Source organism: Quercus lobata, chromosome 4, assembly GCF_001633185.2.
Source record: "Quercus lobata isolate SW786 chromosome 4, ValleyOak3.0 Primary Assembly, whole genome shotgun sequence".
Taxonomy (NCBI): domain Eukaryota; kingdom Viridiplantae; phylum Streptophyta; class Magnoliopsida; order Fagales; family Fagaceae; genus Quercus; species Quercus lobata.
In genome coordinates, this window is record NC_044907.1 from 89,707,917 (window position 1) to 89,721,760 (window position 13,844).

The following is a 13,844-nucleotide window of genomic DNA, read 5'->3' on the forward strand; positions in this document are numbered from 1 at the left end:
CAATCTTCTTCAATTCGTCAAGGGTCTTCAACCTACGATCAATTTGGGTATAATAGGTCTTTATACCCGGCCCTTCAAATAGCAATCCCTTGTTCGGATTGGCATTCTTAAGCGGACCACTGTGGTATAAGATTATATCAATTTCAGGAATTGTGAACCTGTTCAAGTTAAGTTACTATGTTAGTTAAATCACATAGTTGTAAAGTGGGGGAAAAAAAAGTAATGTGATCTTAAGGCTGAACATATTCAAGCCAGAATTTTCATAGATAATTACTAGTTTTATAGCCATTATGTAACTTGTGGTACCCATGGTTCTAAGTTTGGGTTCAGAAGCAAATTTGAAACATATCTAGTGGGGCAACCCCGAAAAATAAAATGTAAGTAAAATATATATATATTTAAAGAATACATAGAACGAGAGGAGACTTTACAAAGATGATGTAGCATTAACAAAACATATTAAATTAACAAGACCAGAGTATTCCATATCCTTAAGGCTTAAATGTCATTACCAGATACCAAATTGTTTCCAAAATGACCGATTCTTATACTTTTTTTTTTTTTTTTAAATAATGATCAATTCCTTATACAGTCATGTATTGTAGGTTAGTGCATTTTAAGAATTACTTTCAAGAGTTTGATTATGATACCCATTCATTACATTCATTCACTACCCATTTCATACCCAAAATAATGATGACTAAAGTCAAAAAAACTTGTAAGATCATGATAAAAAAAAAAAAGCCTAGAAATGATGAATAAAATTTTGATAACAAAATGGGCAAATAAATACTCAAAAAATTAACACTGACAAAACAAAGTTCTATAATTCACAATATTGGTAAATTAACTAAGTTATGTCAACTATCTACAAAATAAATAGTCAAACTCCTTAACCCACACCCATAGACAACTAATACCCAACTACAATGACAATCAAATTTACCAAACCCTTACTTGAGATATGAATTTGATCAAAGGGAAGAGCAGTGAGAGAGGCAGTGTGGTGAGTGAGAGTGAGAGGCAATGTGGTGTGAGAGTTATGGGTGAGTGAGAGTTAGTAAGGGTGAGAGTTAGTGAGGCTGAGAGACTTAGTGAGGATGCTCTGTTTTTAGGTGAGAAGGCTGTGTAGAGGAGCTATCTATGTTAGCACTTGTGAGAGACTTAGTGAGGATGCTCTGTTTTTGAGTGAGAAGGCTGTGTAGAGGAGCTATCTGTGTTAGCACTTGTGAGAGACTTAGTAAGGATGCTCTGTTTTTGGGTGAGAAGGCTGTGTAGAGGAGCTATTTGTGTTAGCACTTGTGTTATACGAGCTGAGTGTTAAGCGTGTGATGTTATAATTATTTTGCCCAATGGAACTCAAGTTCCTTGTAATGTTAATCAAATATTTTGTTTAGTTGATAACACGTTTTCCTCTAAGAAAATTGAGTTTTAAAGACTTGATTTTTATTTTGTGCAAAACGAGTCTTTAAGACTTGAGATCCATCTAATGTTAATCAAATATTTTGTTTAAGAAAATCGAATCTTTAAGACTCGGTTTTTATTTTGTGCAAAACAAGTCTTTAAGACTCGAGATCCATGTGTCATTTTGTCCAACTCAGCCAACACTAAACAAGCAGAAAGTGAGTCTTTGAGACTTGATTTTTAATGTAGATCTCGAGTTTTAAAAACTCGAGATGCTACTTTCCATTATTCTTTCACACGTTACCTAACTTACTACATAGAAGAGCTGCACACTGCTAGTCGGCCCATTCCCCCATAAAAACTGCGGTTAAACCACTCGGTTTTAAAATTTGTAAGCGGTTCTCACAGGTCAGTCTTTTTTTTTTTTTTGCACTTACAGCTTACAAGTTTATAGCTATTGTTGAAGCTTCAAGCCTTCAACTTCAACCACTCATCGTGACTGCGAGACTATTAGACTTGAGATCGCACTGCCATCTTCTTCTTCTTCTATGTCTCGCTCTCTCTCAGGGTTTTAACCGATGTTGTATCTGCATTTTTGCTTCTTTAGTTCTTTGTAGATGATGTACTGCACGGACTGCTTGGTTACTTGCTTTTACTCTCAACCATTGGGGCATGCTTTTACTGTCAACCACTTATGCTTGCAGTCAAGCACTTCTTAAATTTGATGGGCACTTGTTCTTTTATTAACCCATTTTTTAATGGGCGGACAAAACAATGTCCGCCCACTCTTGTAGTTTGTTTGTTTGTTAGTTTTTTTATTTTTTTTATTTTTTTATTTTTATTTTTTACTATTCAAATGGGCCTAAAAAAAGAAAATATTGGGTTGTGAATTATGCTTAGAATTTAATATATTTTATTTGTACTATGAAAATTTATGACATAAAAAATATATTTGAAATATAGATCTTTAAATTTATGGATTATTTTAATAAATTTTTCAATTTTTACTGATTTAATATATATATATATTTATCTTTTAAATAATTATTAAATTAATTATAATGTCATTACAGTTCGATTTTAATTGAATTTTGGTTTGATCTTAGAAACCTTAAACTTCTTTTTTTCAGTTTTTTGAACAGTCCAAATCTAAAAATGAAATTTTGAAGGTGTTAATTGTATTTTACCCATCTTTTTTTTAATATTATCCTTTATTCTATATTTTCTTTACCAAATTGAACATTCATTAAAGGAACACTTACAAAAGCTCGTCCAAAACTTTTCTTACATTTTGAGACCATAAAGGAAAAGAGGGAGAAAGAGATATTATTTATGAGGAGAAAAAATAAAAGACAGTAAATAATTGAAGTCCAGAGAAAGCTATTCAAATTTACTGTAATAGTATAGTATAAAAGGGAATCGCACAAGGCATAAAGGAAAGTAACGGTAACATTGCTGTCTTAGAAACAAGACCAGCGAAATACATATATATATATATAAAGTAGGATATTTGCTTATAACACATGTTACACGTGCTATATATATGTTACACGTGCTTATAATTCACTTGAAACACCATGCTACTAACGATTTTCAGCATCAAAATTGGGTTCAGCAGGCTTCTGTGGCAAGGTCACAGCTTCATTTGCCAAAGCATCTTGCAGTCTGTTTTCTGCTTCATGCAAAGACTTATCAAGCTTTCTCTTACAATACCAGCGCCAAGCTACTTGGATAAAACAGGCTCCCCACGTCCTCCATTGTAGGGAGTAGAACCTAGAAGTCATCATCGCAAAAATGCATTATGAGGGCTAATCAAAGTGCTCATCAGAGTTTTAATAGCCATTATTTCTTTCTTTTGATTATACATTTTCAAATTTCTTCCAAGCTAGTAGCATCAATGCCCCATCCTAACAATACCAAAAAGCAGGGCAAGCCTAAAATGTCGCTTCAAGTTAATTCTATTAAAGAAAAAAAACAATGTGACTTGCTTTTATGTAAGGAAAACCTATCAAATCTATAGATTTTAATCGGATGATTAGATTATACTGTTCTAAAATTGAAGCAAAAATTGATGGTCCATCCTTTACTACAATTTATGTAGAAGTTTTTGTTTCTATAGACCTGCATTTTTTAGACAGCCGTGATAAAAATTATATAAAAAGTTGATAAGCATGGCTTCAATCCTTGCCTGAAAGTGTGCTGGAGCTGCTTGCTATGAAGACGCCGAAACTGAGATGCCACAAGCTTCAAGTCATAGGTCATTAAAGCAAAGGCTTCAACCTCTATTATAGCTACCACTGTTCTAGTTGAGATGGGGAGATTTGTAGAGGGGTGAGGATCCAATGCCCAAGTAAGAAGCTCTTCTCCACAGAAGTCACCAGCTTTGAGTTCATAAGAGTTAAATAAACCAGTCCTTCCACCATTGGTAGTCATAGTGGCTAGGGTTCCTCTCATGATAAAAAGCATCTCATCCACTGGATCCCCCTCACGGACAATGCAGCTCTTTGCTGTGTATAGTACTGGCTTGAGATGATCACAAAGCACATCGAATAGTTGTTCATCCATTTTTTCAAACATTGGCACCTAAAAAGATCTAATTGACTTAATGAATGCAAGAGCTAGATGTTGGACATGAAGGGGAAAAAAAAATCAAAGAAAAACACTCACCCTCTTGAGAAGATTTAAGCAACGATGTCGCTTTATGTCCCTCCTTAGGTCTTTAGGAAGGCTATGAAGTAGATTCTCTTCCTCAACACCTCTAGTTAATTTCCATTTGTACTGTTGGTATTTTCTAACTCGTGCCCTCAAAGAATCAGGGAATTTATGGTGGGACATCCACCGTTCTGCACCAGTCCTTTCCACTCTCATTTGAGTCATTTCTTCTATTCTCATTGATGTGGATTGCAGATATTTCTATACCAGCAAAAGATTCATAATATAGCACTTCAGTTAATCAGAACTTAGGACTATGAGGGTTCTGTGAAAAAGTTTCTAGTCACAAGAGTGGATAGAATTAGTGAGAACAGATCCAACATCATGTTTCTATTGAATATAAGACAATTGGAAAAGTTAATATAGAACTGCGGATCTTTAAGAATAAATATATCACAGAGAAATTGAAACAGTTTATTGGATTGGATGAGTTAGCTGGAAGTCTTGGTTTTTAGATGCAATTAATATTATAATAATTTCGTTTTATACCTTATTTTTATTAATATCTCCTTTGCCATTAATAATTGCTAATCCACTTAAATTATAATATAACACGCATAATATAAATTTTGAAGTGTAATACAATAGAATTTAATTTATTAAAGACATTATTGTAAGCTTGTATATAAGTACATATAATATTAAATTATTGTTTACAGTTTATTGATAATAAACAATCCAATTGTAGTGAAATTCATAAATTTGTGAAGAGGTAAAAATTTTAATCATGGTTTTACTACATAATGAAGAAAAAATAATAATGAAAAGCTAATCAAGTAACTCGTGTATAAATTCGAGCTTGTTCATTAAGAAAATGAATCAAGTTTGAAACATATAATCTTATTTAGTAATAAGCTTGAGCTCAATTCGTGTTCAAAATAAACAAAATGAACGAGTTTGAACTTTTAACTTTTAATAATCAGACTGGCTTGACGCCTTGATCAGCTCATTTACATCCCTACTTGAGCTGGGCTGTATATTATGCTTCTGTAGATATAGAGTTTGATTTAATGCTAATGCTAAAACATTAGGTGGCAAAGAGAACTGATGAGAATCAGAGAGTTACCTGCATATTGCCAATAAGGAATGAGAATAAAACCAACCCAAAGGTAGATATGAAGACCGCAAATATTATTTCCCCAATACCGGTGCTTGTTTGAAGGTTTTGGCCAAGAGAGCTGAGAAAAAAAACAGAGTAATTCTTTTTTTCTTTTTCTTTTTTAATTTGATGGCTACAAAAATGGGGAAAGAGAGATTCCCTAGTTCTCCTAGTAAAAAAGAGTAGATCATGTCACTGAATTACAAAATTCTTAATAAAGTGGTTGAACTCAAAAATGCCTTTAGCACTAAATCTTAAACTCGCAATGTGTAAGATATTGTTATAAGCCAACAAGCCTTGATTTATATATAGGAACTTAGGAAAGTAATTTTAATGAGAAAATTTTCGCTCTTGTAAATTAAGAATACGGATGACATTTGAAATAATGTTTGAGAATTATATATATTTACTTACCCAAGACTACGAAAACCCCACCAAAAGCAGTAAAACAATTTCACTTGAAAATCTTTTGTTTCCACCATACCAGACTTCAGAACATCAGTAAACATTCCAAAGTTGAAGACCGTTGTATTTTCAATATCATCAGGTTTGATAAAAGGGCACTCATAATATAGATGTGCAAAGCTTTCATTACGGTGATCTCCACAGTAAAAATCTTTATCTTCACAACCAGTGGAGTTTTTACAGTGCTTTTGCCAGCATGTTCCCTCTCGTTCAATGGCATAAAAGTACCAAAAAGCTCCAACTACCTGCTTTGTCACATTTAGTTGTGATAATGAAAATCTTGGAAATTAATATCGCTAATAATTCAAAATCAACTTACGTGACTGGCTAGCATATAAAGAAAAAGATTATAAGCAGCTCCAGTCCATGGTGTCTGAATTAATACGCCGGAGTTTCTTGTTTCTTCCCTGTATAGTATACAGATCCGAATAATTCTAGGCACATACTGGGAGAAGATTACGAGCTTCATGAATAATAGGGCTTGAGTTTTGATTGAGGGAATGATAACAAAAACTACGACCTGAAAAGTAAGCAGTTCATATCAGTAACTGTAAAACTGACATTCCCTTACTCGGTTCATTCTTTTAGGTCATCAAGCAATATAATACAATTTCAGCACAAGACATATAATTTATGTATGGATTATGTGTCCTTGCGTGTCTAAAGTATCAGTTTGAACTGAACTACTAAATCAGTTCTACCATTGATAATTGAAATGCCAAAAATTTATTTGGGCCCGTATATTCTAACCTCTTAGCCTATCACATGCACGGTTGTAAGGGCATGATTATAGTACTAATTAAGTGGTGATTCTCCCTAGAGAAATTTGTTTTCATTATTTCTTCAACTGGTATAGCTGCAGCAAAATTGGAAGCAAAATGAAATGTATGATTAGAATCAATGCCCCGACTGATTGCAAAGTAACAAGTAGGGAAGCAAGTCCCTCACTAAATGGTATTTACTATATAATTGTGAATCTATGACTGCACTTTGAACTGAATGTTGTTATGAATGCACAAAGACCATAGGGTTCTAGATTTTTTATACTTTTTTTATTGATCAAATGTCACATACATACCTGTGGCAATGGAAGAATTGACAGAATGTCAACGAGGAAGTATGTGGATAAGTATCTTTTTGCCAAAGCCATTGGATCTGTAACCCTCTCACCCCTTCCGAAGACTTGAGAAGAAGGGGCAATAAACCCAGTACGGAACTGAAAGATAATATGAAGTACATAGAAAGCATCAAAGAGTGAACGAAGAACACAAGCAATTATCACCAGTTTGAAGTCGGAATCAAGGCATTTATGCTTGTCATGGATCACTGGGATGTAAAAGAACAATGGATCCAGGGCCATAGATATCACACAAGAGAGCATAAATATTTTATTCCAAGTTTGTAGAAATTGACCCTCTGGATCAATATACGTCCTCCTAGGAGCTGACTCTTGCTGATCACTCACGGGAAGGATGCTTTTTCGATTTTTAAATCTTTTAAACCTGGATGAAAGCAATAAATCGATTAAGTAGCATAAGCAAGTGTAAGGAACAATGGAATTGTCGGTGACACATATGATTGGACCCCAAGTATGAAATTGTGCACTAAAACTGAATATTGGAGAACAAGTGACTATTCAGTAGTTCACCTATTTGCAATACTACCAATCACCAAATCTGGTCTTTTTACCTCCTAAACTAGAATGCATTACAATGGTACTATAAAATTAAGTGGCTCCATTTAGGAATTTCAAGGATAGTTTCACGGTCTGACTATTCGCACACATTCAAAGTAACAGAGACATAGTGATAAAAATTGTGTGCGAGAAAGTTGGTTGAAAATTTACGGAAACAACAGCAGCAGAAGGAGGAAGTGTTAACATTCAGGCTTAAACAAACTAACCTTAAAAATTTAAGCCGCTTGGAATCCATTTCCTTCATCCAAATAATCTTCCAATGTGAAGAGATAAACCTGTATTTTGGACACTTTATTTATAGTTAGGAAGTGCTAAAAGCAGAACTTCAAATCTGAAATTCCTTTTAACGAAAATTAAACCAGAATTGTAACGTCCTAGTCAGACCCAGAAAAAAAAAAAAAAAAAAAAAAAGGAAGAAGAAGAAGATAAAGATCAGATTTTTTTTAAGACACACGTACCTCACCTAACTCACTAACCCCCATCACACATCTCTCACATTACCTCTTATCCTCTTGGCCGGCCAGCCCCCTCTTCTTATTTTCTTTTCTTTCTTTTCTTTTCTCTCATAAACTCCTCCCCATCACTCTCTCACCGGTACCTCCATACCACCATCTCCACCATCATTTTTCCGGTAATATCACCAGAAAATCCTTAGGAACCTCTAAGCACCTTCACATATTTTATTTGAGGTAAATATTTCTAATCTTTTTGGTGGATTTATATGTTTTTACTTGAGGTTCTTTAGTCTAAACTTTGATAATGAAATTCATTTGATTTATGAGCATTGGAAGTGATATTTATGTGTTTATATGTATGGGCTTTGTATTGGTGGAATTATTTTAGAGTAATTCTACGGTACCCCCAAAAAAAGGGGGGTACGGTACCCACTAGTAGGTAACCTGCTATACCAAGTTACTTTTTTCTCACATTTGACGATTCTATTCTCACATTATGCAGTTCCAACATCACATGTGACAGTTCTTTTCTCACATTTGATGGTTCCCTTACTTTTTTCTCACATTTGACGGTTCCATCCTCACATTATGCAGTTCCAACATCACATGTAACAGTTCTTTTCTCACATTTGGTGGTTCTCTTACTTTTTTTTCTCACATTTGACGGTTCCATCCTCACATTGTGCAGTTCCAACATCACATATGATAGTTCTTTTGTCACATTGAGTGGTTCCCTTAATTTTTTCTCACATTTGACGGTTCCATTCTCACATTATGCAGTTCCAACATCACATGTGACAGTTCTTTTCTCACATTTGATGGTTCCCTTACTTTTTTCTCACATTTGACGGTTCCATCCTCACATTATGCAGTTCCAGCATCACATGTGACAGTTCTTTTCTCACATTTGGTGGTTCCCTTACTTTTTTTTCTCACATTTGACGGTTCCATCCTCACATTGTGCGGTTCCAACGTCACATATGACAGTTCTTTTGTCACATTGAGTAGTTCCCTTAATTTTTTCTCATACTTGATGGTTCTATCCTCACATTGTGTAGTTCTAACATCACATGTGACAGTTCTTTTTTCATATTTGATGGTTCCCTTACTTTTTTTCCTCACATTTGACGGTTCCATTCTCACATTATGCAGTTTCAACATCACATGTGACAGTTCTTTTCTCACATTTGATGGTTCCCTCACTTTTTCCTCACATTTGACGGTTTCATCCTCACATTGTGCAGTTCAAACATCACATATGACAGTTCTTTTGTTACATTGAGTGGTTCCCTTAATTTTTTCTCATACTTGATGATTCCATTCTCACATTGTACAATTCCAACATCACATGTGACAGTTATTTCCTCACATTTAGTGGTTCCCTTACTTTTTTCTCACACTTAACGGTTTCATCTCACATTGTGCGGTTCCAACATTACATATGACACCTCTTTTGTCATATTGGGTGGTTCCTTACTTTTTTCTCACACTTGACAGTTTCATCCTCACATTGTGCGGTTCCAACATTACACATGACAGTTCTTTTGTCATATTGGGTGGTTCCTTTACTTTTTTCTCACACTTGAAGGTTCCATCCTCACATTGTGCAGTTCCAACATCACATGTGACAATTTTTTTCTCACATTTGGTGGTTCCCTTACTTTTTTTCTCACATTTGAGGGTTTCATCCTCACATTGTGCGGTTCCAACATCACATATGACAGTTCTTTTGTCACACTAAGTGGTTCCCTTAATTTTTTTTTCATACTTGATGGTTCCATCCTCACATTGTGCAGTTCCAACATCACATGTGACAGTTCTTTTCTCACATTCGATAGTTCCCTTACTTTTTTTCTCACATTTGACAATTTCATTCTCACATTATACAGTTCCAACATTACATGTGATAGTTCTTTTCTCACATTTCATGGTTCCCTTACTTTTTTCTCACGTTTGACAGTACCATCCTCACATTATGTAATTCCAATATCACATGTGACAGTTCTTTTCTCACATTTGGTGGTTACTTTACTTTTTTCTCACATTTGACAGTTCCATCCTCACATTGTATGGTTTCAACATCACATATTATAATTCTTTTGTCACATTGAGTGGTTCCCTTAATTTCTTTTCATACTTGATGGTTCTATCCTCACATTGTACAGTTCCAACATCACATGTGACAGTTCTTTTCTCACATTTGGTGGTTCTCTTACTTTTTTTTTCTCACATTTGACGGTTCCATCCTCACATTATGCGGTTCCAACATTATATATGACAGTTCTTTTGTTACATTGAGTGGTTCCCTTAATTTTTTCTCATACTTGATGGTTCCATCCTCACATTGTGCAGTTCTAATATCACATGTGACAATTCTTTTCTCATATTTGGTAGTTTCCTTACTTTTTTTTCCTCACATTTGACCGTTTCATCCTCACATTGTGCAGTTCCAACATCATATGTGACAATTCTTTTCTCACATTTGGTTGTTCCCTTACTTTTTTCTCACATTTAATGGTTCCACTATTACATTAAGTAGTACCAACATTGCATCTGACTTTATTTTTGTCACATTCAGTGGCACCCTATTTTTTTTATTGTCAAATTCGATCCTTCCGTTATTACATAGGGTAGTACCCACATTACTTCTTACCGTATTTTTTTCACATTCGGTGGTACCCTAATTTTTTTCCTTACAATTGACAGTTCAATCGTCATTGTAAGCACTACCAATATCACATCTGACCATAATTTTACATTTAGGCTTATTATTGAGGTCACTTTTTTACTTACTAATAACCGTTCATCACAATAATAATTTTTTTAAAGTTATTAAAAATTTAGATCTAAAATCAAAAACAAAAAAAAAAAAGGCATCCCATGAATTTAGCCCAACCACAATAATTACTCTTCACAAAAAAAATCAGCTGGAATTATCTTGGTTTCTTCCACAAATATTTGAATATACCAATTAACTTCCTACGTATCTCCCTTGGTAGCTTCCATCACATTCAAGGTCATACCTCCCTATAAAATAACATAGTTGAGGTCATGTTCTTGATGTTTATATTTTTATTATTTATATATGATGGTAAACCAAAAATTAGACTATCTCCAAACACTTCAAATTTTTCGGAGTAAATCTATATCCAAAAGTTTATGATTCAAACCATGTTCTACTATTCAAAAGTAGGAGCAAAATTCTTATTCATCACTCTAACTTCCCACTAAGTTCTTAACTTCTAATGACAGTTGTGACCAATTAAATCTGAACCTTCTAACTTCCATCCACGTTGAGGAAGTTACTAAACAAGTAACCACTCCAAAGCTCACTATAAAAGGACTCAGCCATATGAAATCAAAGTAAGTTTTTCACCACTCATAGAGTTGGAATTCTTGATTTCAAGACAGAAAACTAACTTAAGTATTGGAGGGTTCTTGGCCAATTCACGCCAATCATCTTTGATCTTGTGCTTCTTTCTTTTCAGGCCTTCCAAGCAATCTCAAGCCCATTGAAACCCGAAGCATTCAGCCTACTGGTTTTCTATGCGTCATCAATATATACTATAAAACTGAAGATGTATAACCTTATGTGCTTTCTAATTGTTCTTATACAACATCTGCAACTTAATCACAGTTGTGTGTTCATTGTGGTGTCTAAGGTTGGAAATAGGGTGACTATACAATTAACAAGTTATGCAAAAAATCCAATACAAAGATTGTTAATGATTTTAAAATTTTTAGTAAACACTTGAATTAAAACTACAGATCTAGTATGAAATAGTCATCAATCAAGGCTACTATACCAGGTTTTATATTTTTTAGGCATTTTCATTAGATCCACATGTGCGAAAATGTCAAATGACTGTATCCAACACGGGTATAACCACCCCAACTAAAGTGTCTATGCAATTTTGTATCATAAAATTATTATTACATTTAGACCCATCCAAAACAAAATAAACATCCCAAAAAATTTCAACAATAACAAAAATTACCAATAAAAAAGCTACAAACAATTAAGGACAATTGGCCGATTTTACCAAAAACGAATAACCTAGTCATTTTTTAAAAAAATTATCAAAATAATTTTGTCATTGAGAGTTCAGCATATTGACCACAGTGATAAGTGTGAGCCTTATTTGAGTTAGCAAAGCCTACACTAGCTAAGTCTAAGAGAGCCGTAATAACAATGAAATGTTTTTGTTGTTGAAGACTTATCGATGCCACAAAACACCTCTCTCTCTCTCTCTCTCTCAGGGTTTCGCAAAATTTATACAAACTTGTCATTCTAAAACCATTTGGTATTTGTTCGTATAAAATATGAAAACAGTGTAATTTGAACATAATTGTCTATTAAAAGGTCAATTTTCATCTCTATACTTTGTTCGAATCAGCATGGTGGCATATCGGTATATTTTTTGTCGAACAACTCTGGTTCAAATCCTTCATGCCTGCAATTTTATTTTTTTGAATTTTCAATTTTCGGTCCATAAGCTAAAAAGCCCACAAGATCCTACATCCAAGAAAAACCCTAGTTCATCCCAAATCTTCTTTCCTTCAATGTCGGTGATAACAGCCACCGATTTTCCTCTCTTTCTATGTCCTTTTGTTTGAAGTCTCCACCGTTTCTCGTCACTAAAATCTCAGTACATCTCATCCTTATTCTTTAGTTTTCCATTTGGGGTTTTGGCTGTTTGACTTTTGTATTGCTGAATTGTTATTAATCTTGTTTTGTTTTTGTTTTCCTTTTGGTTTCACAAGGCTAGGGATAGACACAGGTGGGGGCCTGGGCTCCTCTGGGCCATTTTTTTTTTTAGTAGGTTAATTTTCAAAAAAAAAAAAAGACTTGGGCCCCCTTACAAAAAGCTTAGCCCCCTTTGAAATTGTAACCCAGCCTGCTAGTCACATGTAAATATAAAAATAAATAAATAAATAAATAAAATTAAGTAGGTTAATTTTCAAAAAAAAAAAAAAAGACTTGGGTCCCTTACAAAAAGCTTGGGCCCCCTCTGAAATTGTAACCCAGCCGGCCAGCCCACATGTAAAAATAAAAAAAATTAATTAAGTAGGTTAATTTTCAGGAAAAAAAAAAAAAAAAAAAAAAAGACTTGAGCCCCTTACAAAAAGCTTGGACCCCTCCCAGCCAGCCAGCCCACATGTAAAAAGACAAGGGGTTTAGTCCAAAAATGTAAACCCAGCCGCCTGTCTCCGAAGTCCAAACAGAAAAACAAAAGAAAAAAAAAAAGAAAAGAAAAGAAGGCTGAGGCAAGACAGAGTGACAGGCTTTTCAAAAAAAAAAAGACAGTGAGAGGGGAGAGACTTTGCCGCTGCCCACGCCGTGAGTGAAGCTGCCAAAACGCGAGGTAAGAGCTTGAAATCTTGCTGCTGCCCACACCGTGACGCCACCACCTCGCGAGAGCGGCGAGGCCCATCTCGCAGACCCACGCGACACCCACACGGCTACACGCACCATGCAACACCCACACAGCCACACCCACCACGCGACATCCATCTCGCCATGACGCCGCTGCTGGCTTTGATTTGCCCCACCTCGCGAGAGCGGCGAGGCCCATCTCGCAGACCCACGCGACACCCACACGACCACACCCACCACGCGACACCCATCTCGCCATGACGCCGCTGCTGGCTTTGATCTGCTCCAGCCTTCACAGTCAAGTATTTAATCTATCCTTCAAAATCTCAGAATCTGTGCTTGTGGTTTTTGTGTTTTTACTGATGAGGAATCTGTGCCTGTGTTATTTTTCTTTGGCTTTTTGGCTCTGTGACTATCTCACTGATGAGTCTGTGTTTGTCTTTGTGAATTGTGACTCTGTGTGACTATATTAGATAGATAAGAGAGAGAGTAGAGTCTCTAGAGATTAGAGAAAATATCAGTGTTTGACTGTTTGTTGTGTGGTAGTTGGGCAACAAAATAAGGACAAGTTAAAGGCTCACAGCAAAAGGAAAATTGAATCAACTTTCAAAGAATAAAAATGGTAAAAGTGTTTGT

At 35.0% G+C, this 13,844-nt stretch overlaps 1 protein-coding gene across 1 annotated transcript; it reads right to left on the reverse strand.

Annotated features, from left to right (window-relative positions):
• Window positions 1-2,987: 2,987 nt before the first annotated feature.
• LOC115986120 (cyclic nucleotide-gated ion channel 1-like) lies at window positions 2,988-7,611 on the reverse strand. The gene is made up of 8 exons (XM_031108978.1): window positions 7,583-7,611; window positions 6,759-7,182; window positions 6,000-6,200; window positions 5,630-5,925; window positions 5,183-5,294; window positions 4,072-4,317; window positions 3,593-3,987; window positions 2,988-3,177 (listed from the first exon to the last, which is right to left on the reverse strand). Exons 1-8 carry the CDS (start codon window positions 7,609-7,611, stop codon window positions 2,988-2,990), a joined length of 1,893 nt encoding a protein of 630 aa, XP_030964838.1.
• Between the last annotated feature and the right edge of the window lie 6,233 nt (window positions 7,612-13,844).